We start from the raw sequence: 21,049 nt of genomic DNA, 5'->3' as shown, positions 1-21,049 counted from the left end.
CTTCAGGATCTGTCCTTCCAGTGAGCACTCAGGGCTGATTTCCTTAAGAATGGGTAGGTTTGATCTTCTTGCAGTCCATGGGACTCTCAAGAGTCTCCTCCAGCACCATAATTCAATAGGTTACTGTATTTTAGTGTTTTGTTGGAAGCCGCCCAGAGTGGCTGGGGAAACCCAGCCAGATGGGCGGGGTATAAGTAATAAATTGTTCCAGTTACAGGTAGGTAGCCGTGTTGGTCTGCCATAGTCAAAACAAAAGAAAAGAAAAAAAATTCCTTCCAGTAGCACCTTAAAGACCAACTAAGTTAGTTCTAGGTATGAGCTTTCGTGTGCATGCACACTTCTTCAGATACACCATGTATCTGAAGAAGTGTGCATGCACACGAAAGCTCATACCTAGAACTAACTTAAAGGTAAAGGTAAAGGTACCCCTGCCCGTACGGGCCAGTCTTGACAGACTCTGGGGTTGTGCGCCCATCTCACTTAAGAGGCCAGGGGCCAGCGCTGTCCACAGACACTTCCGGGTCACGTGGCCAGCGTGACGAAGCTGCTCTGGCGAGCCAGAGCCGCACACGGAAACGCCGTTTACCTTCCCGCTGGTAAGCGGTCCCTATTTATCTACTTGCACCCGGAGGTGCTTTCGAACTGCTAGGTTGGCAGGCGCTGGGACCGACCAGCGGGAGCGCACCCCGCCGCAGGGATTCGAACCGCCGACCTTTCGATCGGCAAGTCCTAGGCGCTGAGGCTTTAACCCACAGCGCCACCTGCGTCCCAAGAACTAACTTAGGTGGTCTTTAAGGTGCTACTGGAAGGAATTTTTTTTCTTTTATTTTGTTTTAATAAATTGTTGTTGCTGTTGTTCCCGGCGCCTCCATTCCCTCGCTAAGGTGCCATCCCACCACCCTTGCGAGGCGCGAGGCCTAATCCGGCGGCAGCAGCAGCAGCAGCAGCAGCAAGAGCGAACTACGGTTCCCATGATGCCTTCGGCTCCCGCCATGCATCGCGCCCGCTCCGCTTCTCCTTCCCCCCCCCGCGCCAGTGTGAGGTATGGCCACGCGTTGACGACGCGCTGACGTAAGCGGAGGGGGGGGTGAGGGTTCACGGAGGCCGGAGCCGGCGTCTGTCTCTGGTAGCTGGCAGAACTGAGGCGGCGGGGAACCGGACGCGCTTCCACCTCAGGCTGCCCCTTTCATGGCGGCCCGCCGGCTCCGGGAAGTCTGGCGACTGGGAGCGCGGGGAGGGCTGAGGCCGCGAGCGCCCCCGGCCGGCTGGTGAGCGGGGCAAAGGAAAGGGAGAGGAGGGAGGAGGAGCCAGGGCTGGGCGCAGATTCAGGGTTGCCACATTCCCCCTCGACAGGCGCTCCTCTGCCTCACACAGCAGGCAGACTCGAAAGGGGAAGCTGCACCCCCCCCTCAAAAAATAACCCCTCCAGCGCCTCATTCTCCATACTAGGGAAAAAGACTCGCCTCTCGGCTTTCCTGCCTCCCCAGCTTGGAAGAGGAGCCAGGAGGAATGGGGAAAGTTGGCAACCCCAAACACGTCAGAGTTCAAAGGCAAGGCGTCGAAAATGGACAGGCCCCTTTTCAACAAGAGCCCAGCGGGGGGGGGCGCTTTGGCAGGTGCTGGTGCATATGGGGGGGGGAGTAATAAAGGGGGCATCCGCCATGCTGTGTATGCTCCCCTGCTTTGGATCTCAATTCAGGGGGGTAGCACTGAGGAGTTTAGGGGAGAATAAGCCGCACAGCCCGTTGGAAGGTCATCAGAGGGGCGAATGCCAAAAGGAGAGGGGTTGGAAGGGGAAATGGAGGTTAAATAGATACCTGGCGCTGTGGGTTAAAGCCTCAGCGCCTAGGGCTTGCCGATCGAAAGGTCGGCGGTTCGAATCCCTGTGGCGGGGTGCACTCCCGCTGCTCGGTCCCAGCGCCTGCCAACCTAGCAGTTCGAAAGCACCTCCGGGTGCAAGTAGATAAATAGGGACCGCTTACCAGCGGGAAGGTAAACGGCGTTTCCGTGTGCGGCTCTGGCTCTGGCCAGAGCAGCGATGTCACGCTGGCCACGTGACCCGGAAGTGTCTCCGGACAGCGCTGGCCCCTGGCCTCTTGAGTGAGATGAGCGCACAACCCCAGAGTCTGTCAAGACTGGCCCGTACGGGCAGGGGTACCTTTACCTTTACCTTTATATGCTCGCATATTAAGGGAGGAGGTTATATTGTGCTAGCAAGCCCTGAGACCTCCGGGTATAGGGCGGTATATAAAGTCAGTGAATAAAGTTATTGAGAGTTAGAAGGCCAAGGGTAGTGAGAGGGTGGAGGACAAAGAGGTCAGGGAGGGTTGTGTCAGTAGCAAAGACATGCTCAGAGGGAGATGAAGAAGGGTAACAGGTCTGTGCGAACTGATCCACCAAATGGTTAGAGGGGATTTGGTTAATGGCTGCATCCCTGTAGGGAGCATGGGAAAAGTTGCGTACACACTGCGGTCCATTGAGGGGTTTTATTTCAGGGATGAAGCAGCAGGTGATTTGGGGGGTAGGGCTGTTATTAGGGAGCCCATTCTTCCAGCTCATGACCCTAATGCTGTTTGCCAATAAATAACACAGTCTGTTGCTAGTTTGCCTCCCTCTGTTTCTGGTAGCATCCCCCCTCCCCCAAGAAATGTCTTGTTCCTTTAGCAGAATACACCTGAGGGTCACCAGAATTAAACACTGCCACCAGTGGCAATTATGCTTTTGGTCACTTATGGGTAAAGTACCCCCCTACTTATCTTTTTGTACTCACAGTTAAGGTGAGCAAATGAGTTTCTCTGTCCTCCCCCCCCCCCCATTTCAATCCATGTTTGTTTACAGAGTTGTGACTCAGTGCACAGGGACTGGTGGTTTCCTGAATCCGTTTCTCTGGAATAAGACACTCATCTTGTGTCCATGTATTGGTGGAGAACAGTGTGTTTCATATTGGTAGCTGGTGGCATTTACAACTGTGTAATCTCCAAAGAGGTACATGAAAAGGGCAGCTTAATGGAAACTTTCTCTTCAGCTTATGTAAGCATCACTTATTGGAGATGAGAACAAAGAGAGAACTTGACTTGGGAATAGTTGACTCTCTACAGACCCATGGCTTCTGGTAAGCTATCTATGGTCTTTAGGCTGAAGTTTGCTACTTGTTGGCTTGCTAAAGCTTGCCAGGACTGTGTTGGCTTGAGCAGCAGTGAAGCAAATAAGTTCCTAGAACATAGAGTTGGCAGGATAATGCCACATCTTTGCCCTTCAAGCTGGAGAAGGTTGGTAGTGCCTGTTGCTTTAGCAAACAGGTGGCGATCCAGAGTTAAGAGCTGGTGCCACTGCAGTCTTTTGACTCCCTTGGACCAGATTTCAAGATGCAGCTGGCTTTTGAACATCCTTCAATAGGACTGCTTTTCTTGGCTTCTGCATTAGCCCTATTTTTGTTCAGAAGCATACAATGTCTAGATTGCAGGTAGATGTACACAGTCATGCTTTTCTATTGCTGTGTTAGCAACCACTGACTGTGGAGAATAATGTCTTGACATAATGTGCAGTGTTTGACTTCACAGAACACAGCAAGAAAGATAGGAAGATGCCTTGGCCATGGCCTGTCTAGCTCAGTATCGCCTACAATCTCCTGGAGATTGAACATAGGACCTTCTGCCCACAAGGCGGATGGCTCTGCCACTGAGCTATAGCCCTTCCCCCAGCATGGGGATGTTGGAGCCTATGGAACTGGCTGCTACCAGGTTGCTAATGGTAACGCCTTTTGGTGCAAGATTTTGTTTGTACTTGATGTGAATGAGAATATGGAGGTGAGGCATGGCTTGAGACCAGAGAACATACAAGTTTGTGCGCCCGCAAGTGGTGGTGGTATGTGAGTTGCCGTTCCTCAGTTTCTTTATGGGGAGTAAGTTGATGGGCTTTGAAGGGCTTTGTGAGGGTTAACCTACTGTGTGCTCTGTCATCCCAGATTAAAAGCACCTGGTTTCACCAGTGGCATGTTGGATTTCCTGTGTTTTAACTTTCTTACGTAACAGTCCTATTCATAAGCTCTTGCTTGGCAGTACTCCAAAATAAATGTCCCAGCTAACCTGCTGGGCAGCTATTACTGTAACCGGTCCTTGTTTTTTTCTAGAGTGTCCCTGAGTATGCTGCGCTGTTCGATGTCAAATGGACAATCCTTTTGGGCTGATTTGCCTATGAAGCATAGTCCCTTGATCTTGCAACATGTTGCTGGATCCATTTCCTGCTTCTCAGACCTTTTCCCACCTTCACAACGCGTGCCGCAAGTTCTCTGAAAGCACTTGCCTTTCTGAAGAGTAATTGCTGGTTCAGCAAAGGACTAGCACACCAATTAGTTATTTACTTTCTTCTCATTTACAGAAAAGGCTTTAAGGAAACTAAACTCCTGCTGACTTGTGCCATAAAGACATAGAGCATGATGAAATTGGTTCAAGCATAGGGCTGGGCGGTATATTGATATATCGTCCAAAACCTGGTTTGAAGTCCATATCGTAATAACAGTTTCATAGTTTTTGACCTGGCAATGTATTGTGAATCATGATGTGTGTGCCCAGCCCTAGTCATAACACTCATCCCCTTAGCCTGTAGTGGGGTGCTCCAGAAACCATACAGGTCCATTTCTTCAGTCCCCTGAGGTCATGACTGTGAGCAGCCTGTAGCTTTGTCCGTTCATGCAAAGTGTACTCGTTTCTTTCCCCTCTGGTATGGAAATTCCTCCTTCCCTGAATAGACTTTCCGCTTGGCACTCTGAGCATTTATTGGTTGACAAGGCAGTTCAGCTGATCCAGTGGGAGGGCTTAAAGTCAATATTGCGTAAGATAAGCCAGCCAGCCAGTACCCATGTGAGAGATGGAAGCTGGCCAGGGCACAAGGTAGTGCAGAGGGCTTGTGTAACCCTGTCTGATGTTTCCTTTCATGTAATTTTGAGCAAGACTTGTGGGAAGTGAAGGAGGAAATCATCCACTGCTATCTGTGGGCGTGTCTGGCAGTCCCAGTCAGGGTTCAAGCATTACACTGTCTCTGGAACAAAGCGTTTGTGACCCAAAAGCAAGATGAGAGATCAGACAGGGCCAGCCTAAGACACATACTGCCTTGTCTATGCATCCAAGTGGTGCCTCCTTCCTTGCTAACTAATGTAAGGCACAATCCAATGGGAGGTGTTGCTGCAGAAGCCCCACTAAAACGAACAGGAGCTGTGCAAGGTTACAGAAGTACTCCTGGCAGCTCCTGTTCATGTCTTTGAGCTTTGCCACATGAGTCTAATCTGTCATTTTCAACTCTGCTGCCCTTAATAGTATCCAAAATACTTCACCTGAGGCAACAACCTCACCTTTCCCCATTGTAGGGCCATCTGTGGGATGAACTGGTGAGAACCTCCCCCCATATCTCTTAACACTGTAGATCAGTGATTTTCAACTAGGGTGCCTTGAATAATGGTCAGGGATGCCACGGGCAGCACTGGCCTCTGTTCCTCTTCCCTTCCCTTCCCTCGCATCTCTGCCTCCCAAAGGCTTGCACAGCTGTTTGTTGCAGCAGCCCTGGCTACAAGCTCCCCAGATGAAAGGTGTCTCTGGGGGCTGGCCAGGGGGTGCTTCCCAGGTCCCTGTGGGGCAGTGTGAGGAGGCATCCCTCTTTGGGGTAGGGAGGATAGGTCAGAGACCAGGGGTGGCAGCTGCGGCTGCCCAGAGGAGACCCAAGGAGTGGGGAGAGGAGAGGAGGCTGAAGAAACCCTCCACAAGGGAGGGTGTTTGAAAAAAGGGTGAGGGGCTGTTAGCTCTGCAGGCAAGGGGTGCTTCTGAGCCCCACAGGGGTGCCTCAGAAAGAATGTAGTTGGTCAAGGGAGCCATGGACCCAAAAAGGTTGAAAATCTCTGCTGTAGATCAAACATAACAGCATCCCAACTGCTGTCATACTCCCAGCTGACTAAGTAAAATGCCTGCTTGAAGCCCATTTGAAAGCAGGAACAGGCAAAAGGAGGTATTTTTATCTTTATGACATACACAACTATGTGCTGTCCTTCTGTCCAACCTTGGAGGTCTTGGGGAACACAGAAAAGACCCTGTTTATTACTTTGATGTTGGGGAGGAAGCAGGCTTTCCTTGGACCTTACCTCAGTTTGTCAGTGTGGGTGATAAGCCATATAGTAAGTTATATTCCTTTATTTCCTTGCATATTTCTCAAATTCAGCATGGTGCAGCTTTGCAAGTTGCTTCAAATACGATGGTGGATGGTAGTTTAACCCTGTACATACTGCTTGGAGATTGGATGTGCATTGTCTTGGCTCTGAAAACTCAGTCTCACAAACGTAGAAAATGCTCGAGGATTTTTTTTGGGGGGTAGCATTAATATAGGAGCCTCTAGATTAGCAGGGGCCTTTGTCTTTGAAAATTAAATGGTTCTAAAATCAGGCTTGTGTACTGTGCTCATTATTTCTAGACATGGTGGTATTTTTCAAATTTAATAATAATAAAAATAAATTATAAATTATAAATTATAAATTATAAATTATAAATTATAAATTATAAATTATAAATTATAAATTATAAATTATTTACACCCCACTCTGGGCGGCTTCCAACAAAATATTAAAAATGCAATAAAACATCAAACATTAAAAACTTCCCTAAGTTTTAGGAAATTTAGGAAATTATTCCCTAAGAACACAACTTCAAAAGGCGGGTTTTGGTCATGCTTCCTTGTAACTTACCTATGAGGAAACTCTCAGATTAATGCTCCTGTTTTGCTTTCTGCTGGGCATTGAAGAGTGTCCCTTTGGAATTAATCTTCATGAAGGTGTAGTGAATCTTCTGACTGTTGAGTCCAGCTAATCCTGAGGATTTTTCAGTTCCAGGTACATGCCGTCCTGTGGGATTCTGATGATCCGTGCCCCGCAAGCTGTCAGCAGTGCCGATTGGGATCTTAATGCTCAGCACAGCCGGACGTTTATCAACTTTTCAGGGCCTTTCACCAACAAACGGAAGGAATATTCGGAAAGGAGGATCCTTGGGTGAGCGGACTTGCTTCACAGGAGGATGAATGAGCTGTATTTGGGTTTAGAACAAAACTGCACCTTGCCTTCTAGTCCAGCATCTGCTTCCTACATTGGCCAACCAGATGCTTCTGGGAAGCCCACAGAGCACTGGGAGGCAATAGCCTCTCCTCTAGTTGTTTCCAAGCAACTGGTTATGGTGCCTCTGATCCAGGCAGTAGTGTATATTTATATATATGTAGCCAGCCATCATCACTAGCTGCCATGAATCTCCTAATCTTCTGTGAATTTGTCTAAATGCCCTTTGAAGCCGTCCAAGTTGGGGACCCTCCCTACATTTTGTGAGCGTTGTGAAGTCTTTCCTTTTGTCCGTCCCGATTCTCCCGTCATTCATCTTCATTGGATGGTATCGCGTTCTAACAGTATGAAAGAGGGAGAAAACTTGCTTCCTCAACACCATTCAGAATTTTATAAACATCTCACGTCCCATGCACTGCTTTTTATAAAACTAAGAAGCCCCAAATGTTGGACATAAAGATTGTCCAGCAGCGTAGGCAGTGGCATAGGACTGCAAAGGCAAAGGGTCCATTCCTAGTTCTGTGTGTGAATCTGAGGAAGCCACTCAAACTGTGGCCATAGCCACACTTGCCTAGAAGTAGCGCTCTCTCTTTTTTTAAAAAAAATAATTTTTATTAACCGGCCAATCAAATCAAATCAAATAAAATCACATCACATAAATTCCGAATTACAAAGCCGAATTTTTTAGAAGTCACTCAAACTGTTGCCATAGCCACACTTGCCTAGAAGTAGCTCTCAGTCAGTCTGTTTCGAATCAAGGTGTCAATTGTGCTGGGTTTAACCCATAACTTCTGTTTGAGGACTTTTCTTCTTTGCTCTGTATTGGACAAATCAACCCCAAGAATGAAGTATTTGTTCTGATAATAAAGTGTAGGGCATAGAGGTGCCTTGGATAAATAAGAACAAACTAAGTACCAAACTCCCTCACCTTGTGACTGCAGCAGATAAAATGCATCATATGTCCCACCACCCAAAAGCCCCCAAAGTCTTGGGCTTCAGGAAGAGGGAGGCAATGTTGCCTTGGAAGTTTTCTTACCTTTGACATGCTTTGAGCATGACTGTCAAGCTCTGAACTCAGAGCCAGGTTCCAATATTCTGCATACCTGCAAACCCAGTTGTGATTTCAGCCATCTCCCACTTGCATACCCTCTTCTCAATAAACTCATTGGCCAGTTCAACTAAATAATGGCTTACCTGTTCCCTGTTATGTACATTGTGTACTGTCACCATCAGGTTGTCAGTGTTATAACAGCTCTGAGGGGCTCCTGAATTAACTCTATCCTTTCTTGCAGTTACTCCATGCAGGAGATCTATGAAGTTGTGTCCAATGTGGATGAATATAAGGAATTTGTTCCCTGGTGCAAGAAATCAGTGGTGGTCTCTAAGAGGACAGGCCACGTGAAGGCCCAGCTGGAAGTCGGGTTTCCTCCTGTTGTGGAACGTTACACATCCATTGTAACACTGGTGCGGCCCCATCTAGTAAAGGTGAGCTATCATCATCATCATCACCATCATCATCATCATTTATTATTTATACCCCACCCATCTGGCTGGGTTTCCCCAGCCACTCTGGGTGGCTCCCAACAGAATATTAAAAACACGATAAAACATCAAACATTAAAAACTTCTCTAAACAGGGCTGCCTTCAGATGTCTTCTAAAAGTCAGATAGTTGTTTATTTCCTTGACATCTGATGGGAAGGCATTCCACAGGGCGGGCACCACTACCAAGAAGGCCCTCTGCCTGGTTCCCTGTAACCTCACTTCTCGCAGTGAGGGAACCGCCAGAAGGCCCTCGGAGCTGGACCTCAGTGTCCGGGCTGAACGGTGGGGGTGGAGATGCTCCTTCAGGTATACTGGGCCAAGGCCATTTAGGGCTTTAAAGGTCAGCACCAACGCTTTGAATTGTTCTCGGAAATGTACTGGGAGCCAATGTAGCTGCACATTTCTGTGCTATCCAGACTGAAATCTCTTCCATTGGCTAAAATCTCTTCCATTATACAGTACATTGTATAATCAGGAGCACTGATTCCAACAACTCGCCATGTAGAAATTTCAAATGATTAGAGTGCTTAGGAACGAGGTCTTATCCTAAGGCTGATGGCACGCCTGATGCAGTCTGATGGGTCGCAGGTGAGCTGCAGCCCCAGAGCTGCAATCAGAACCAGGCATGGACACTCTTGTTTTAGCTTATCTGGATGGGCATGGACGTTGCTAGCAAAATCATTCTCTGATCTCACCTCTGTCCTTTATCCCAGGCGGTCTGCACTGATGGGAAGCTCTTCAACCACCTGGAGACCAGCTGGCGTTTCAGCCCTGGCATTCCTGGCTACCCCCGCACTTGTACAGTGGACTTCTCGGTAAGCACACATGGCTATAAAAGTGTTCTCAGGCAGCTCAGCTCCTGTTCCACAAAGGATTCATCGGTCTGTGCCAGCAAGGGGTGGGCTTATTCCTTTGAAACAGGAAAGAAAAGTGCTTGCCTGTGATGAAGCCCAAGCATTAGCCAAATGTTCTTCTCATGAGCAGAAACTGTGTGTACAGAAGGGCCAGAGCTCGAGTGTTGTGTCTCTTGGGTTCCCTTTTTGTCTCTTAGAGAGCAGGTGAGAGCCAAAACTCCTGACTTCTTAATGAGTGTGAGGAAGTTTTGATCCTAAAGTGTGACCTTCTGTGGAGGTGTGAACACTTGCTATGGGATACTTAACCTCCTCTTCTCCTCTCAATCTTCTTGTGCATTCCACAAGGCAGAGATGGGTCTGTTCCTCAACACCATCACCATTGCTGCTGCCTCTAAATCAGGCATCCCCAAACTTGGCCCTCTAGCTGTTTTGGGACTACAATGCCCATCATCCCTGACCACTGGTCCTGTTAGCTAGGGATGATGGGAGTTATAGTCCCAAAACATCTGGAGGACCGAGTTTGGGGATGCCTGCTCTAAATAATCCCAGCTGTGTGACAAGCTCACTCTGCGCCTCTTCATGTGGTCGTCTAATTTTGTGATGCTTAAGGACTAATGAAGTAATATCCTATTTTTGAATGACGATAATGAGGCAGGGCACAGTGCCTTCCTTAAGGGTCAAATGTGGGATTGCACAAATCTCATACTCTTCCTCCAACCTTGCAATGCACCGTTGGCTCCTTGTTTCTTTTCTGTTGCGTCTCTAAAATGGTGCTGTTGTCTTAGAATAGCCGGGATAGATTCTGGAGGACAGCTCCATCTCGGAGAAGCTCCTTAGGTTATCAGAAAATTAGAGAAATGGGGGCAGATGAGGAATTCTACTCCTCTCTGTCATTCCACATACACCCCATCTGCCTTCCTCCCCTCCCCATCCCCTGTCTGAGACAGGGTCTACAAGATAGCACTGGCATCTTAGAGAGACTGGCAAGGTTTCTGTGGGGTGATGCTGTCCTTGAACAACCTTACAGGTCCCACTAGGATGTCAGTTGTGTCTTGTAGGATTTTTCCTCATCTATGAGTGGAAAAGGTGGGCTGGGCAGAGGTCCAGGTGTGAACTCCCATCTCTTGCCAGCAATAATAGCCAGATAATGGCTGCACATGTTGGAGGATACTTTCACCATCCTGGGAATACTGTTTCTTAACAGGCGGCTTAATGTAAACGAGGGATGGGAAGCCTGTGGCTTTCGAGATGCTGCTGCATTGCAGCTCATTTGTCATCCTTGACCATTGGCTGTGCTTGCTGGGTCTGCAGAGCTGCAGGTTTCTCGCACCTTGCTCTCGCCATTATCTGCTGATGTGCCCAGGAAAAATTATCTCTGCCAATCACGCCTGCTGCACTTGGGGAGTTGCAAACACTTTGGGAATATCAGCTGCAGGGCACTTTACAGAGCAGGGCTTTTCATATCTGTCACAGGAAGATTCCCCCCCCCCCGCCCTTCCTCATATATTCACAGTACTAAAAGGTAAAGGTACCCCTGAGAGATCGGTCCCGTCGCAGATGACTCTGGGGTTGCGCGCTCATCTCGCTCTATAGGCCGAGGGAGCCGGCGTTTGTCCACAGATAGCTTCCGGGTCATGTGGCCAGCATGACTAAGCCGCTTCAGGTGAAGCAGAGCAGTGCACGGAAATGCTGTTTACCTTCCCGCTGCAGTGGTACCTTTTTATCTACTTGCACTGGCGTGCTTTTGAACTGCTAGGTGGGCAGGAGCAGGGACCGAGCAACGGGAGCTCACCCCGTCGCGGGGATTCAAACTGCCGACCTTCTGATCAGCAAGCCCTAGGCTCTGTGGTTTAGACCACAGTGCCACCCGCGTCCCTTATTCACAGTACTAGAATGTAACATTTCCTGCTTGTTGAAGAGAGCTCCGGCTGCCCATCCCTGCACCCCCCCCAGCTTTGAAAGAGCTATGAGATGGCAGACTAATGCTCTTCCTCTCCCCCCAGATTTCCTTCGAGTTCCGCTCCCTGCTGCACTCGCAGCTGGCTACCGTTTTCTTCGACGAGGTGGTCAAGCAGATGGTCGCTGCTTTTGAACGCCGGGCGGCAAAGAACTACGGTCCCGAGACCCGCATTCCCCGAGAGCTCATGTTCCACGAGATCCACCAGACGTGAAGGGCTCCCTGCTGCTTTGGTGGCCACGCGGACACTGCGCTGGGGTGTGCACTCATGGCTTCCTCAGCCCCTCTGTTTTTATCTATTTATTTGGTTTCTCCTGGTATCCTGTCTTAATTTATCCACTGGGCCTGGTGTGATGAAGAGAGACTTTTTCCTAAGGAAAGGGCCAGGTGGTCATGTTACCTCCAGAGCAACCTCTTAACTGTCTGTTTTGCCTAGTCATGCTCTTATGCTGGGTCATACATACATATTTTGTTTTGTAGGACTTTCTTTGAAGCCCTTCTCCTCCCCTCCCCCTAATCCCCCAGTCTGTGGATTGTCTCCCATCCCATTCTCCACCTATTTTGTATGTGCCAGCATGGCTTGTTTTAGGCTGAGGACAGTGCCGAACCCTGTTTCTCTGGGGAACGGGGCAGTGGAAGCTCATAGCATGTGATCGTGTGCTCTCTTTCTGTGCCTAGTGAAGGGCCCATTGGAAATTGTGCCTCGTGAATCACTTGTTTAAAAAAAAAAGGAAAGGAAGAAAGCCCTGACCTGGACTGCCCCTTGACAATAGAGAATAAGCATGGAGAGGCTGTACTTTTTGTCTGGCAGTCTCCTTAGCTGTTAGTCGTTGGATTTGCAAGACTCTGCTGGTTGAACGTTGGTTTGGAGTGCAGTAGCTGAAAGGCATGGCAGAGGGGAGCAGGCAAGCAGTGCAGAGTGGCTGGTGTCTGTTACTGAGGGTGCTGGTAGACAGAGGGTGCTCTGCAGTTGCTGCTTTCTTTGAGGCTGTGCGAAGCTAACGTCGTACTTGTGCTGAAGCATCAAGCTGCAATTGTCCTTGCCCAAACAGTACCATAATCTCTGTTCATCACTAGGCTATCTAAGGGAGATTAGCATCCAGCCAGCTGCCCCGTGTCTTCCTTTTGGTTGATAGAAGAGTGCAGAGTAGCAAAAGTGCCAAATAAAGGGCCAAGGGGGAGATATGGCCCTCTTGGAGCTGGAATAGTTTTAGAAATGTTAGAAGACACACTCCAAATGGATGCACATTTGCGGTGGGGGGAAGAGAGAAAGGAAGCAGAATTACTTGCTTGTTGGGAGTTCAACCAGAGCTTTGCAGAATTTCAGATTCCTGTGTCCACCTGTTTCATTAAAACCCATGTCCAACCATCTTGAAACGTCACCTAAAACCCAGAGGTAGGTGTCTTGGTTGCGGCCTTTTGAAATGCCGTGCCTACGGCATCTTTCGGATTATTGAGATAATGGGTTGCACGAGCCTGCCAGCGCTCACCACAGCACCATAGCTGCTTTCTGCTTTGCATTATGGGAATGGAATAGAGCATTATCAGGCTGGGGGCTGCTGCTTTGAGGACAGAACTTCCACCTGGTCCTTCTTCCACCAAATATTTCCACACAGGGAGAGTGACTATGCCTTGTGCAGCCCACTTGTGATGAAGCGCCACCTGTGGGGAGTGATTAGCATGCCACTGTCTCCAGCTGGCTTGTGGGAAGGTGCTTAGTTGGGATGTGTATTCGGAGTCTTGCAGAGTCTTGGCCCCATTGAAAGCTGCAAGTTGAGACCAACCATGCCTGCCCAGCAGCTGTTCCTGAAATTGCCTCCTATTCCCATGACCACCATTGTGGGTCTCCCAAAACCCCACCCTGCACTGTTCCCCGGTGCAGACATCCATTTGTGTTGCCTATTTTGCTGTAAACTCGGTACCCTGTTTTGAGCTGGAAAAGGAGTTTATCTACGTTTAGACGCACATTTTGCACAAGCGGTGTGGACACAAACACACGACTGCTGGGGTTGAGCCCTGCGATGTGGGCCTGGGGTATTCCAGGCCCTGTTGCTTCCAAGTTTCAGGCACCAGAGTGTTTGTGTGCCTGCTTTTATGAAGATGTCACATTGCATAACATGGGGTGAGAGTGATCACTATGTTTTTCACAGATTCCTGTGGCTCTCTGTTCAGCGGAAGGAGGAAGATAGGTTAAAACGGCAGGTTGAGGGAAATAAAGTAGGTGGATGAACCTTGGGCCGTGCTTTGTTTGTGCCCCTTGAGCAGCCAGACCACCCCACTTGCTCCAATGTGAGGTGTAGATCTGCTATACCTGCCCTTGGAGGGGTGGGGCTTGAAGTTGGCTTTGTAACAGAAGAGGCTTGGCTTACCTGTGTTTTAAGTCCTTGCTCTCTGAGCTTTCCTCTTCAGAATCAGGATCCCTGGACCAGTGATGGGGTCATGGCTAGAAGCCTGCCACGTTTGGGTAGTGGGAGGCATATGGACCATTGGGAACATGACCCCTTCTTTCTTCATAAAGTTGGGGGGGGGAGCCTGCTGTGGCATAGATACCTGAGCAATCTCCTGTCGAGGCTGCTAGGTGTTGCCCATTGTACAATGGATGGCTTCCTTTTTTCTCTGACCACGGGTTTCATGGCTTCGCTTTTCCTCCAAAGAATGCAAGAATAGTTTGGGCTTCTATCCCAAATTTACTCCGTTGCTATCATTGTAATGGCTCTGGAAACAACCACCCACTTCCTGTGCTGAGCTAGCAACCCGGTTTTGGAGGCAGCTCCCGCGAGTCAGTCCAAAGGCTTCTTATTCGCCATCGGTTTTGCATACCAATTGGCTCCGTGCAGTTACCCTGCGATCGCCCAAACTGTATAGATTTGACTGTACAGTTGGTGTCCTTTGCCAAGATGCTCCCTCGGCAACTCTCCCCAAATCTTTCATTTGTAAAGGTGGTCTTTCCTTCCCTGCTCCCAAAATTGCCAGCTTTTACCGACTGAAGGGGGCTTGTTTCCAAAGAACATCCTCCTTCTGCCTTTCTGAGCTGCTGAAACTATTTACTTGCTCTTTATCCCAGTTTCTGCTGTTATCCTGTAAGAACAAACAGGCTTGCTCTATGGAATGCATACACAAGGCAGCGATCTTTTCAGAGTCCTCAGGGAGGAAAAGCTCGCATTTCTAAGACCTGTATTTCCAGAATGCTTCTCTGAGCAAATAGTTCCTTTAGTAATAATAAAAGGCAATAAGCGCTAGTGAGGAAGCCTCTCCGAGAGGAAGTCATTAACAATAGCACGCTTCTAACCTGCTCTGCTAAGCATGTCCTGTGCTGTATTCATGGAAATCAGTCACTTTAGAACTCCACCTTCCTACTTGGCTGCCCTTGTTACATCTGAATTTAATGGAGGTACATTTGGGTGGGCTGGCAGGAATGTTTTATATTTCTATCCATGCGTTTGGGAACCTGTCCTTGCATCCAAGTCTGGCAAAGTGACCAGCGTGGCACAAGGGCTAGCGCACAAATTTCTCCGTCTACACACATTCAGGAAGAACCAGCCTGAACTCTCGCGTTTACATGAGGATCAGTTGCATAGAAGAGGGACTGTGATTTCAGCTGGGAGAGCCCTGGCTTCAAATCCTGTTTCAGGCGTGCTCTGTTTGAAGGTGATTTGGGGTCAAGTTGGCTGTATATACCTACCATAAAATCTGGATTTGCGGATACAGGGAAGGATTCTTAAAGCTAACTAAAGCGTATTTCAGAAATACTTCTGTGATATTGGCGCCTGGACTGCCTGGCAGTCTCACGACAGTTGCTGCTGTTTGCAGCCTTCGCCAATAAGATGAGCAATCTTATTCATGCTTACTTGGAAGTAATTACTATTGAACTTGGTGGGACTTACTTCTGTGTAAATATGGTTCAGCCACTGTGCCAGAGGCTGGGGGACGTAAGAGGCTTTGAGTAGCACAAGGGACTTGTAGTTATCGTAAGCCTACTTTCCACTGCAAGGGGGTGGAAGGCGCATTCACAAGGGGAATGAGAGAATCCCATTGTCTCCATTTGCACAATTTATTCAAATCGCAAAATTCTTTTCTGCTGGGAGGAGGGAGAGGGAATGATGACATGGTAGCAGCTTCATAGCCCAAAATGTATTGCCTCCTTTGCTTCTAATGCAGAGACCAACTGCTGCTCCGCAGAGCTGGTTTCTTCTTGACCATGCTGCCTGCATACCTCCCTTGAATTTGGACTCCAACCTTCAGAGCAATGCTGCCAGGACAGAGGCTAGCTTTAAAGTGGGTTCCTTTGGCGCAGACTTCTGTCTCAAAAGTTTGCTGCATGTTGCGCTTCAAAGCAATTCCGCCATTGCCAAACAAAACAGCAATGCGTCTTGGTTCCTGAGCCTCATGCTCACTGTCGTTCTCTTCTGCAGCTGTGAATGGAAACTCTGAAAGAGAGGTGCTCAATGTGTGTAGTGATTCTTAAAACATCACTTTAAATGGGCAGCCTTGCATTTAGGCATTTGCCAAGCAGGGATGAAGCCCGGTTCACCAAGACATTATAAGGCACCAAGGAGAAGGAACTAGTGGTTCTGTTACTTTGAATCATCGTGACCTTGATCCGTGATTTAATGAATTGTGTTTGCTGCAGTCTGTGTACCACACTCCCTTTAAAATGCAAGAGCTAAGATAGTTCATGGGGCGTATTCTGCCGAAGGTTGTAGTGTTCAAGTCCCATGCAGAGGACAGAAATGTTAAGGCCCTGCTAACTTCATTTGCAGCAGAGAACATACTTCTTTATTGACACCAGATAATGCAGATAATGTGTCCTGGGTTGATGCTTGTTTAATGTTCCAGGTTTCTTGTCATTACTTACTCAGCTTTTACATTCTTAACAAGAGCTTTGCCTTCATTGGAGTCATTTTGGCCCTTAAAACTATTATCTACTGCAGAAAAATCAGCAATGCAGTTTGTTGCTTGTGTAAGGATCTTCCTTTAGAGAGATCAGGTGGTTCTCTATCTACTTTTATTTCACTTCCCCCTGCCTGTCCCCATGAACCTGGACTTTTAAGCCTCTCTGGGCACCTCATGTTTAAACCTTGTACCTGCTGCTCCCCTCCAGTCGGCAAAGCGATTGTGTCCTAAACATTGCAGTGCCTTCTGCTCCTACCTGTATTATCATCAGGGCTGCAGCTGCCTCATGCTACTTAGCCTGGCATGTGCTACCTCAGCTTGTAAGAAAGGGGGGGGGGTATTTCCAGAAGAAGGAAAGGGGAATAGAAAATGAGATTATGCACACTAAGAGGAAATCATCATTGTGTTCTACCCTTTAACTGTGAATCTTATTTGATAGCTGCAAAATCTGTCCAAGAATGTTCAAAGACTGAACCAATCCCAAGAGCATTTTTATAGACCAATAAAAAAATGTTTGCAAAAAGGTACATGTGGGACTTGACTATTTAAGATTTTAGCTTCATTGTCGATTTTAACCTTGCATAGTTCTTCAGGTAGAATGCATATACTTTCCGCATCAATATTCTTTGAAAGCATAGGAAATGTTATGCTTCATCATTAGTGCCTAAGCCAGAGCTTTCCAAACTCTGCTTCGCAACGTGTTAAGTGTGTCGGCTGCAATGTGTAGCTGTGTTGCATGAACGCTCCCCACACTCCTCCCAGGGCTGGAGAGGGGTTATTTAAACCTTGGTTTGCTACTAAAACTGAATGGCTGTGTCGCGAAATGATGCATGTCTAAAAAGTGTCACCAACATGGAAAGCTCTGGCTTAAGCCTTCAATTTAGCACAGAATGCATGGCTGCTGAGTGTATGGAGAGAAGGTTGGGTATAAGCCTAGTCTGGCTTATATTCATAGGGCTGTGCTTTACAACATGGGTGGTGACAACTGGCAATACCTATAGCACAAGGTCAAAACAAACACTGAACATGGCAAGGCAGACAATGGTGTAATTGCGAAACTATGAAGTACAACATCCCCACCCCTCTGAGTCCTCAACTAGGTCAGGACCCAGAACTGTCAGGCATGGCAAGATGCAACGTGGGTTCTACCTTCGAAAATTCTGGTGACTATGCTGCTGCTGCAGCAGATGGCAAATCACAACAGCTATGTTCCCCTGAATAAGTATTTTTTTCAAAACGAAAGCTGACTACTGTATTTTTCCATGTATAAGACGATATTTTTTCCTTAGAAATAGTAGCCAAAAATTGTGGGTCGTTTTATACATGGATAGTGGGTGTGTGTGTGTGTGATTGGTGTCAGCAGGTAGCAAGAGATTGGCAGCGGTGATTGGGTGTGTGATTGCTTGCTGTGGCAAGGCCTGCTGACGACTGGCTGCGGCAATTGGACGTTGATTTATGGCAGCGGTGAGGCGTGCATGCAATCAGCTGTGGTTGCGTTGAGCGGGCAGGTGGGCTTTTGGTGGAGAGCGTGCAGACCATTGCTGGCCGCGACAATGCATGCGATTTGCAGTGTTGGGCAGTCTGTAGAGCGATTGGTGGCGGTGATCCCCCCCAATAGCTCCATAACTCTGGGCAATATTCCCACCCACCCACCCAAGCTCAACAACTCTGTGCAATCTCTCCCTAAAAGAAGCTCAGCAACTTTTGGCAATTTCCCCCTCAAAAAATTTTTTGGCAGTCCCCCAAAATGGGGCTTGTCTTATACATTGGGGGGGGGGGTTATACATGGAAATATACGGTAGTTTTTGCATTACAGGCAGCCAGTGTGCTTTTACCACAGTTGTAAAGGTAAAGGACCCCTGGTCAGTTAAGTCCAGTTGAATTCAACCATGGGGTGTTGCGCTCATCTCCGCTTTCAGGCCAAGGGAGCTGGCGTTTGTCCACAGACAGCTTTCTGGGTCTTGTGGCCAGCATGGCTAAACTGCTTCTTGCTCAACGGATTACTGTGACGGAAGCCAGAGAGCACGGAAATGCAGTTTACCTTCCCACCACAGTGGTACCTATTTATCTACTTACACTGGTGTAATTTGAATTGCTAGCTTGGCAGGAGCTGGCACAGAGCAACAGGAGCTCACCCTGTTACATGGATTCGAACTGCCAACCTTACGATCAGCAAGCCCAAGAGGCTCAGTAGTTTAGACCTCTGTGCCACCTGCATCCCTACAGCAGTTGTTCAAGCCATCATCCATCAGACCACACCTGGGCCATAATTTGGATGTACAGTGAAGTTTCCAGTAGGGCTTAGAGCTAAGCTTCACCTTCAGGCAATACAAGTGCTACAATACTTCTGGGACCTACCACTGAATGATCACCTTTGAATACTTCCCTCTATGAAAGCAGGAATAGGTGTTGACACGAGGGCACACCAGCAAGACCTGCCTTCTGTTCAAAGGAGGACTGCATCGTGTGACTTTATGAAATGTGCTAATCCTAGGTTAGGACCACAGCACATTTCTTTGCTGAAACAGGGCTGTGTTCTCATACCGCAGCCTCTATTTCCTGGCACAACCACGAGGGAACCCAGCTATTTATAGATGCCTTCTGGGAACGTCATTCCAGATGGGCTCAGAACCATCGCCCTTCTCTACAGGCAGCAGCTGTTGGCTTCTTCCCAACGTGTGCACAGTGTCCTTCAAGGGCAAGGAAAGGCTTGCCCAAGGTCAGCTGGGGGCACGGCTGGGACTTGATCCTCGATTTTAAACCTCTGCACTCTTAAGTGCAGATCTGCAGCAGGAGAATCTGGAAGCCGCTTTTATTCCATGCGTTCCCAAGTCAAATTATTGGCAGGTGTGGATTTGTGGCCACTCAAAGCTGTTAGGCCCAGTTCAGTGCCAACTACATTTGTGCCTGCAGATTAGCACATGAGCAATATGAGGAGGGGTCATGGCTCAGTGACAGAGCATGTGCTCTGCATGCAAAAGGTCACAGGTTTGATCTCTAGCCTCTCCAGCAAAGCTTAAGGAATTTCTTCGCCCGAGATGATGGAGGAGGCACTGCCACAAAACACACCTTTCTTTGCAGCATTCCCCCCCCCCCCATCTATCAGGGCTTCTACTTTGTCTTTTGAAAGCAGGGACTGAATGGTTGCCCGCTCAGTGTTTTGGTAGAATAAAAAGCTCAACAAAAATAACAGTAATCCTACTGAACACATAGGGGCTTGTGAAGAGGGCGAAGGTCCCTAAACAGGCATACAAGCAAGGAACCAAAGTCACTTTCTGCTGCTTGAACCATTAAGTCAAAGGAGAAGTAACTGCTACAGTTTTCCCAGTCTGCCACCTACTTTCCAGTGGAAGGTTTTGGTTACCTACCGTATTTTTCGCTCTATAACACGCACCTGACCATAACACACACATAGTTTTTAGAGGAGGAAAACAAGAAAAAAAATCTGAATGAAACAGTGGATGTATCATTTTTGTGCTTCATCCTGTGGCCACAGACATGTGATTTGATGGTGAGTTTGGGGTAGCCCAATGCAAAGATCCTGAGAATCCATGTGGATCTGTGCTTTTTAACCACGTTTTTGCACCATTGCAGCCCCAGGCAACAGTGGGTGCATGATTTTTTTGGTGCAGGCTGTAGCCATGGACATGCTATGTGATCTGATGGTGAATTTGGGGTAACCAATGCAAAGATCCTGAGGATCCATGTGGATCCGTGCTTTGCAACCATGTTTTAAGTGGGGAGGGAAGGAAAAACACAGAAGGGACAAGGAGCACGGGAGGGGTGTGTGGAGAAGCAGCTGGCTAACAATGCAGGAGAGGGGTTTAACGGGAGGGAGGAAAGCAAGGCAACGCCCCCCCCCCCAAGCCAGCCCTCTCTCTCTCTCCCACCTGCATGTTTTCCGGCTTCCTGCGAGTCCCTAGAATGCTGGATGCAGCAGCAGCAGCACCAGAGCATGGAGAGGAGGAGGTGGTGGCTGTCGGTTGCGCTCCTAGCGGACGGAACCTGAGCTGGGTGGGCTGGAGCCTGCGCACAGTGTCACTAGGAAGGAATTAGAAGGAAGGACGTGATCCTTTCCTTTCCCCTCTGCTTGCCAGGAGGGTAGGGGATTTTCCTGCTCTATGTTGTGTTTGAGCAAACACAGCAACCGAAAACAGGAGAGGGTGGGCAGTAAGACCCTGAGGCAGAATGCAGGAAAGCATCAGCCTCCTCTCTGCAGCCTTCCCTCCTCCGTGACGCACGATCTGATTTTTGCCTGATTTTTGCCCCTGCACTCGGGCCAGTCGGCTCCAGGGACCACACATTCGCTCAATAACACGCACAGACATTTCCCCTTACTTTTTAGGAGAAAAAATGTGAGTGTTATAGAGAGAAAAATACGGTAACTAAAAACAGAGCCAGTTGCAGGCAGTCATTTCCACCCTGGAGCTATTGCCTCTGCAATTGCCCAGTACAGGAAGAATGCATACCTGCTGAGTGTTTTGCCTCGCCACTGCCATACAAAAACGGAAAACCGACAATTCAAAATGCCCTATTCCAGATGATGCTCTGAAGTAGTGATTGTACAACAGAGTTTATTGAACGAGCACATACAAAAGGGACAAAAATGAAGAAAAATAGGAGCAACCTTGGAGTTATTCCTTTGGGTTTGTGACATGTAGCTGTACGTCCCACCCCTGCTGCGGAGGAAGCAGCAACTTCAAATTAGGATATGAAA

General features: G+C 48.4%; 1 protein-coding gene and 1 long non-coding RNA gene across 3 annotated transcripts; one reads left to right on the top strand and one right to left on the bottom strand.

The window, feature by feature from the left end:
- The first annotated feature begins 1,083 nt into the window (after nt 1–1,083).
- COQ10A (coenzyme Q10A) lies at nt 1,084–13,674 on the top strand. 2 transcript variants are annotated; one of them, XM_079966451.1, is made up of 6 exons: nt 1,084–1,268; nt 6,863–7,024; nt 8,377–8,569; nt 9,342–9,443; nt 11,486–11,697; nt 13,590–13,674. In XM_079966451.1, exons 1-5 carry the CDS (start codon nt 1,189–1,191, stop codon nt 11,651–11,653), a joined length of 705 nt encoding a protein of 234 aa, XP_079822577.1. In that variant the 5' UTR covers nt 1,084–1,188; the 3' UTR covers nt 11,654–11,697; nt 13,590–13,674. The 2 variants fall into 2 exon arrangements, with proteins under 2 accessions (XP_079822577.1, XP_079822576.1); XM_079966450.1 differs by having other exon boundaries at nt 11,486–13,674.
- On the bottom strand, nt 12,162–20,294 carry LOC307210527. The gene is made up of 2 exons (XR_013836056.1): nt 17,986–20,294; nt 12,162–17,950 (listed from the first exon to the last, which is right to left on the bottom strand). It is a non-coding gene; the product is annotated as an uncharacterized lncRNA (long non-coding RNA).
- Nucleotides 20,295–21,049: the final 755 nt, after the last annotated feature.

This window comes from Podarcis cretensis (genome assembly GCF_951804945.1).
Source record: "Podarcis cretensis genome assembly, chromosome: 2".
In the NCBI taxonomy this organism is placed as follows: Eukaryota; Metazoa; Chordata; class Lepidosauria; order Squamata; family Lacertidae; genus Podarcis; species Podarcis cretensis.
This window is presented reverse-complemented; position numbering and strand designations above follow the sequence as displayed.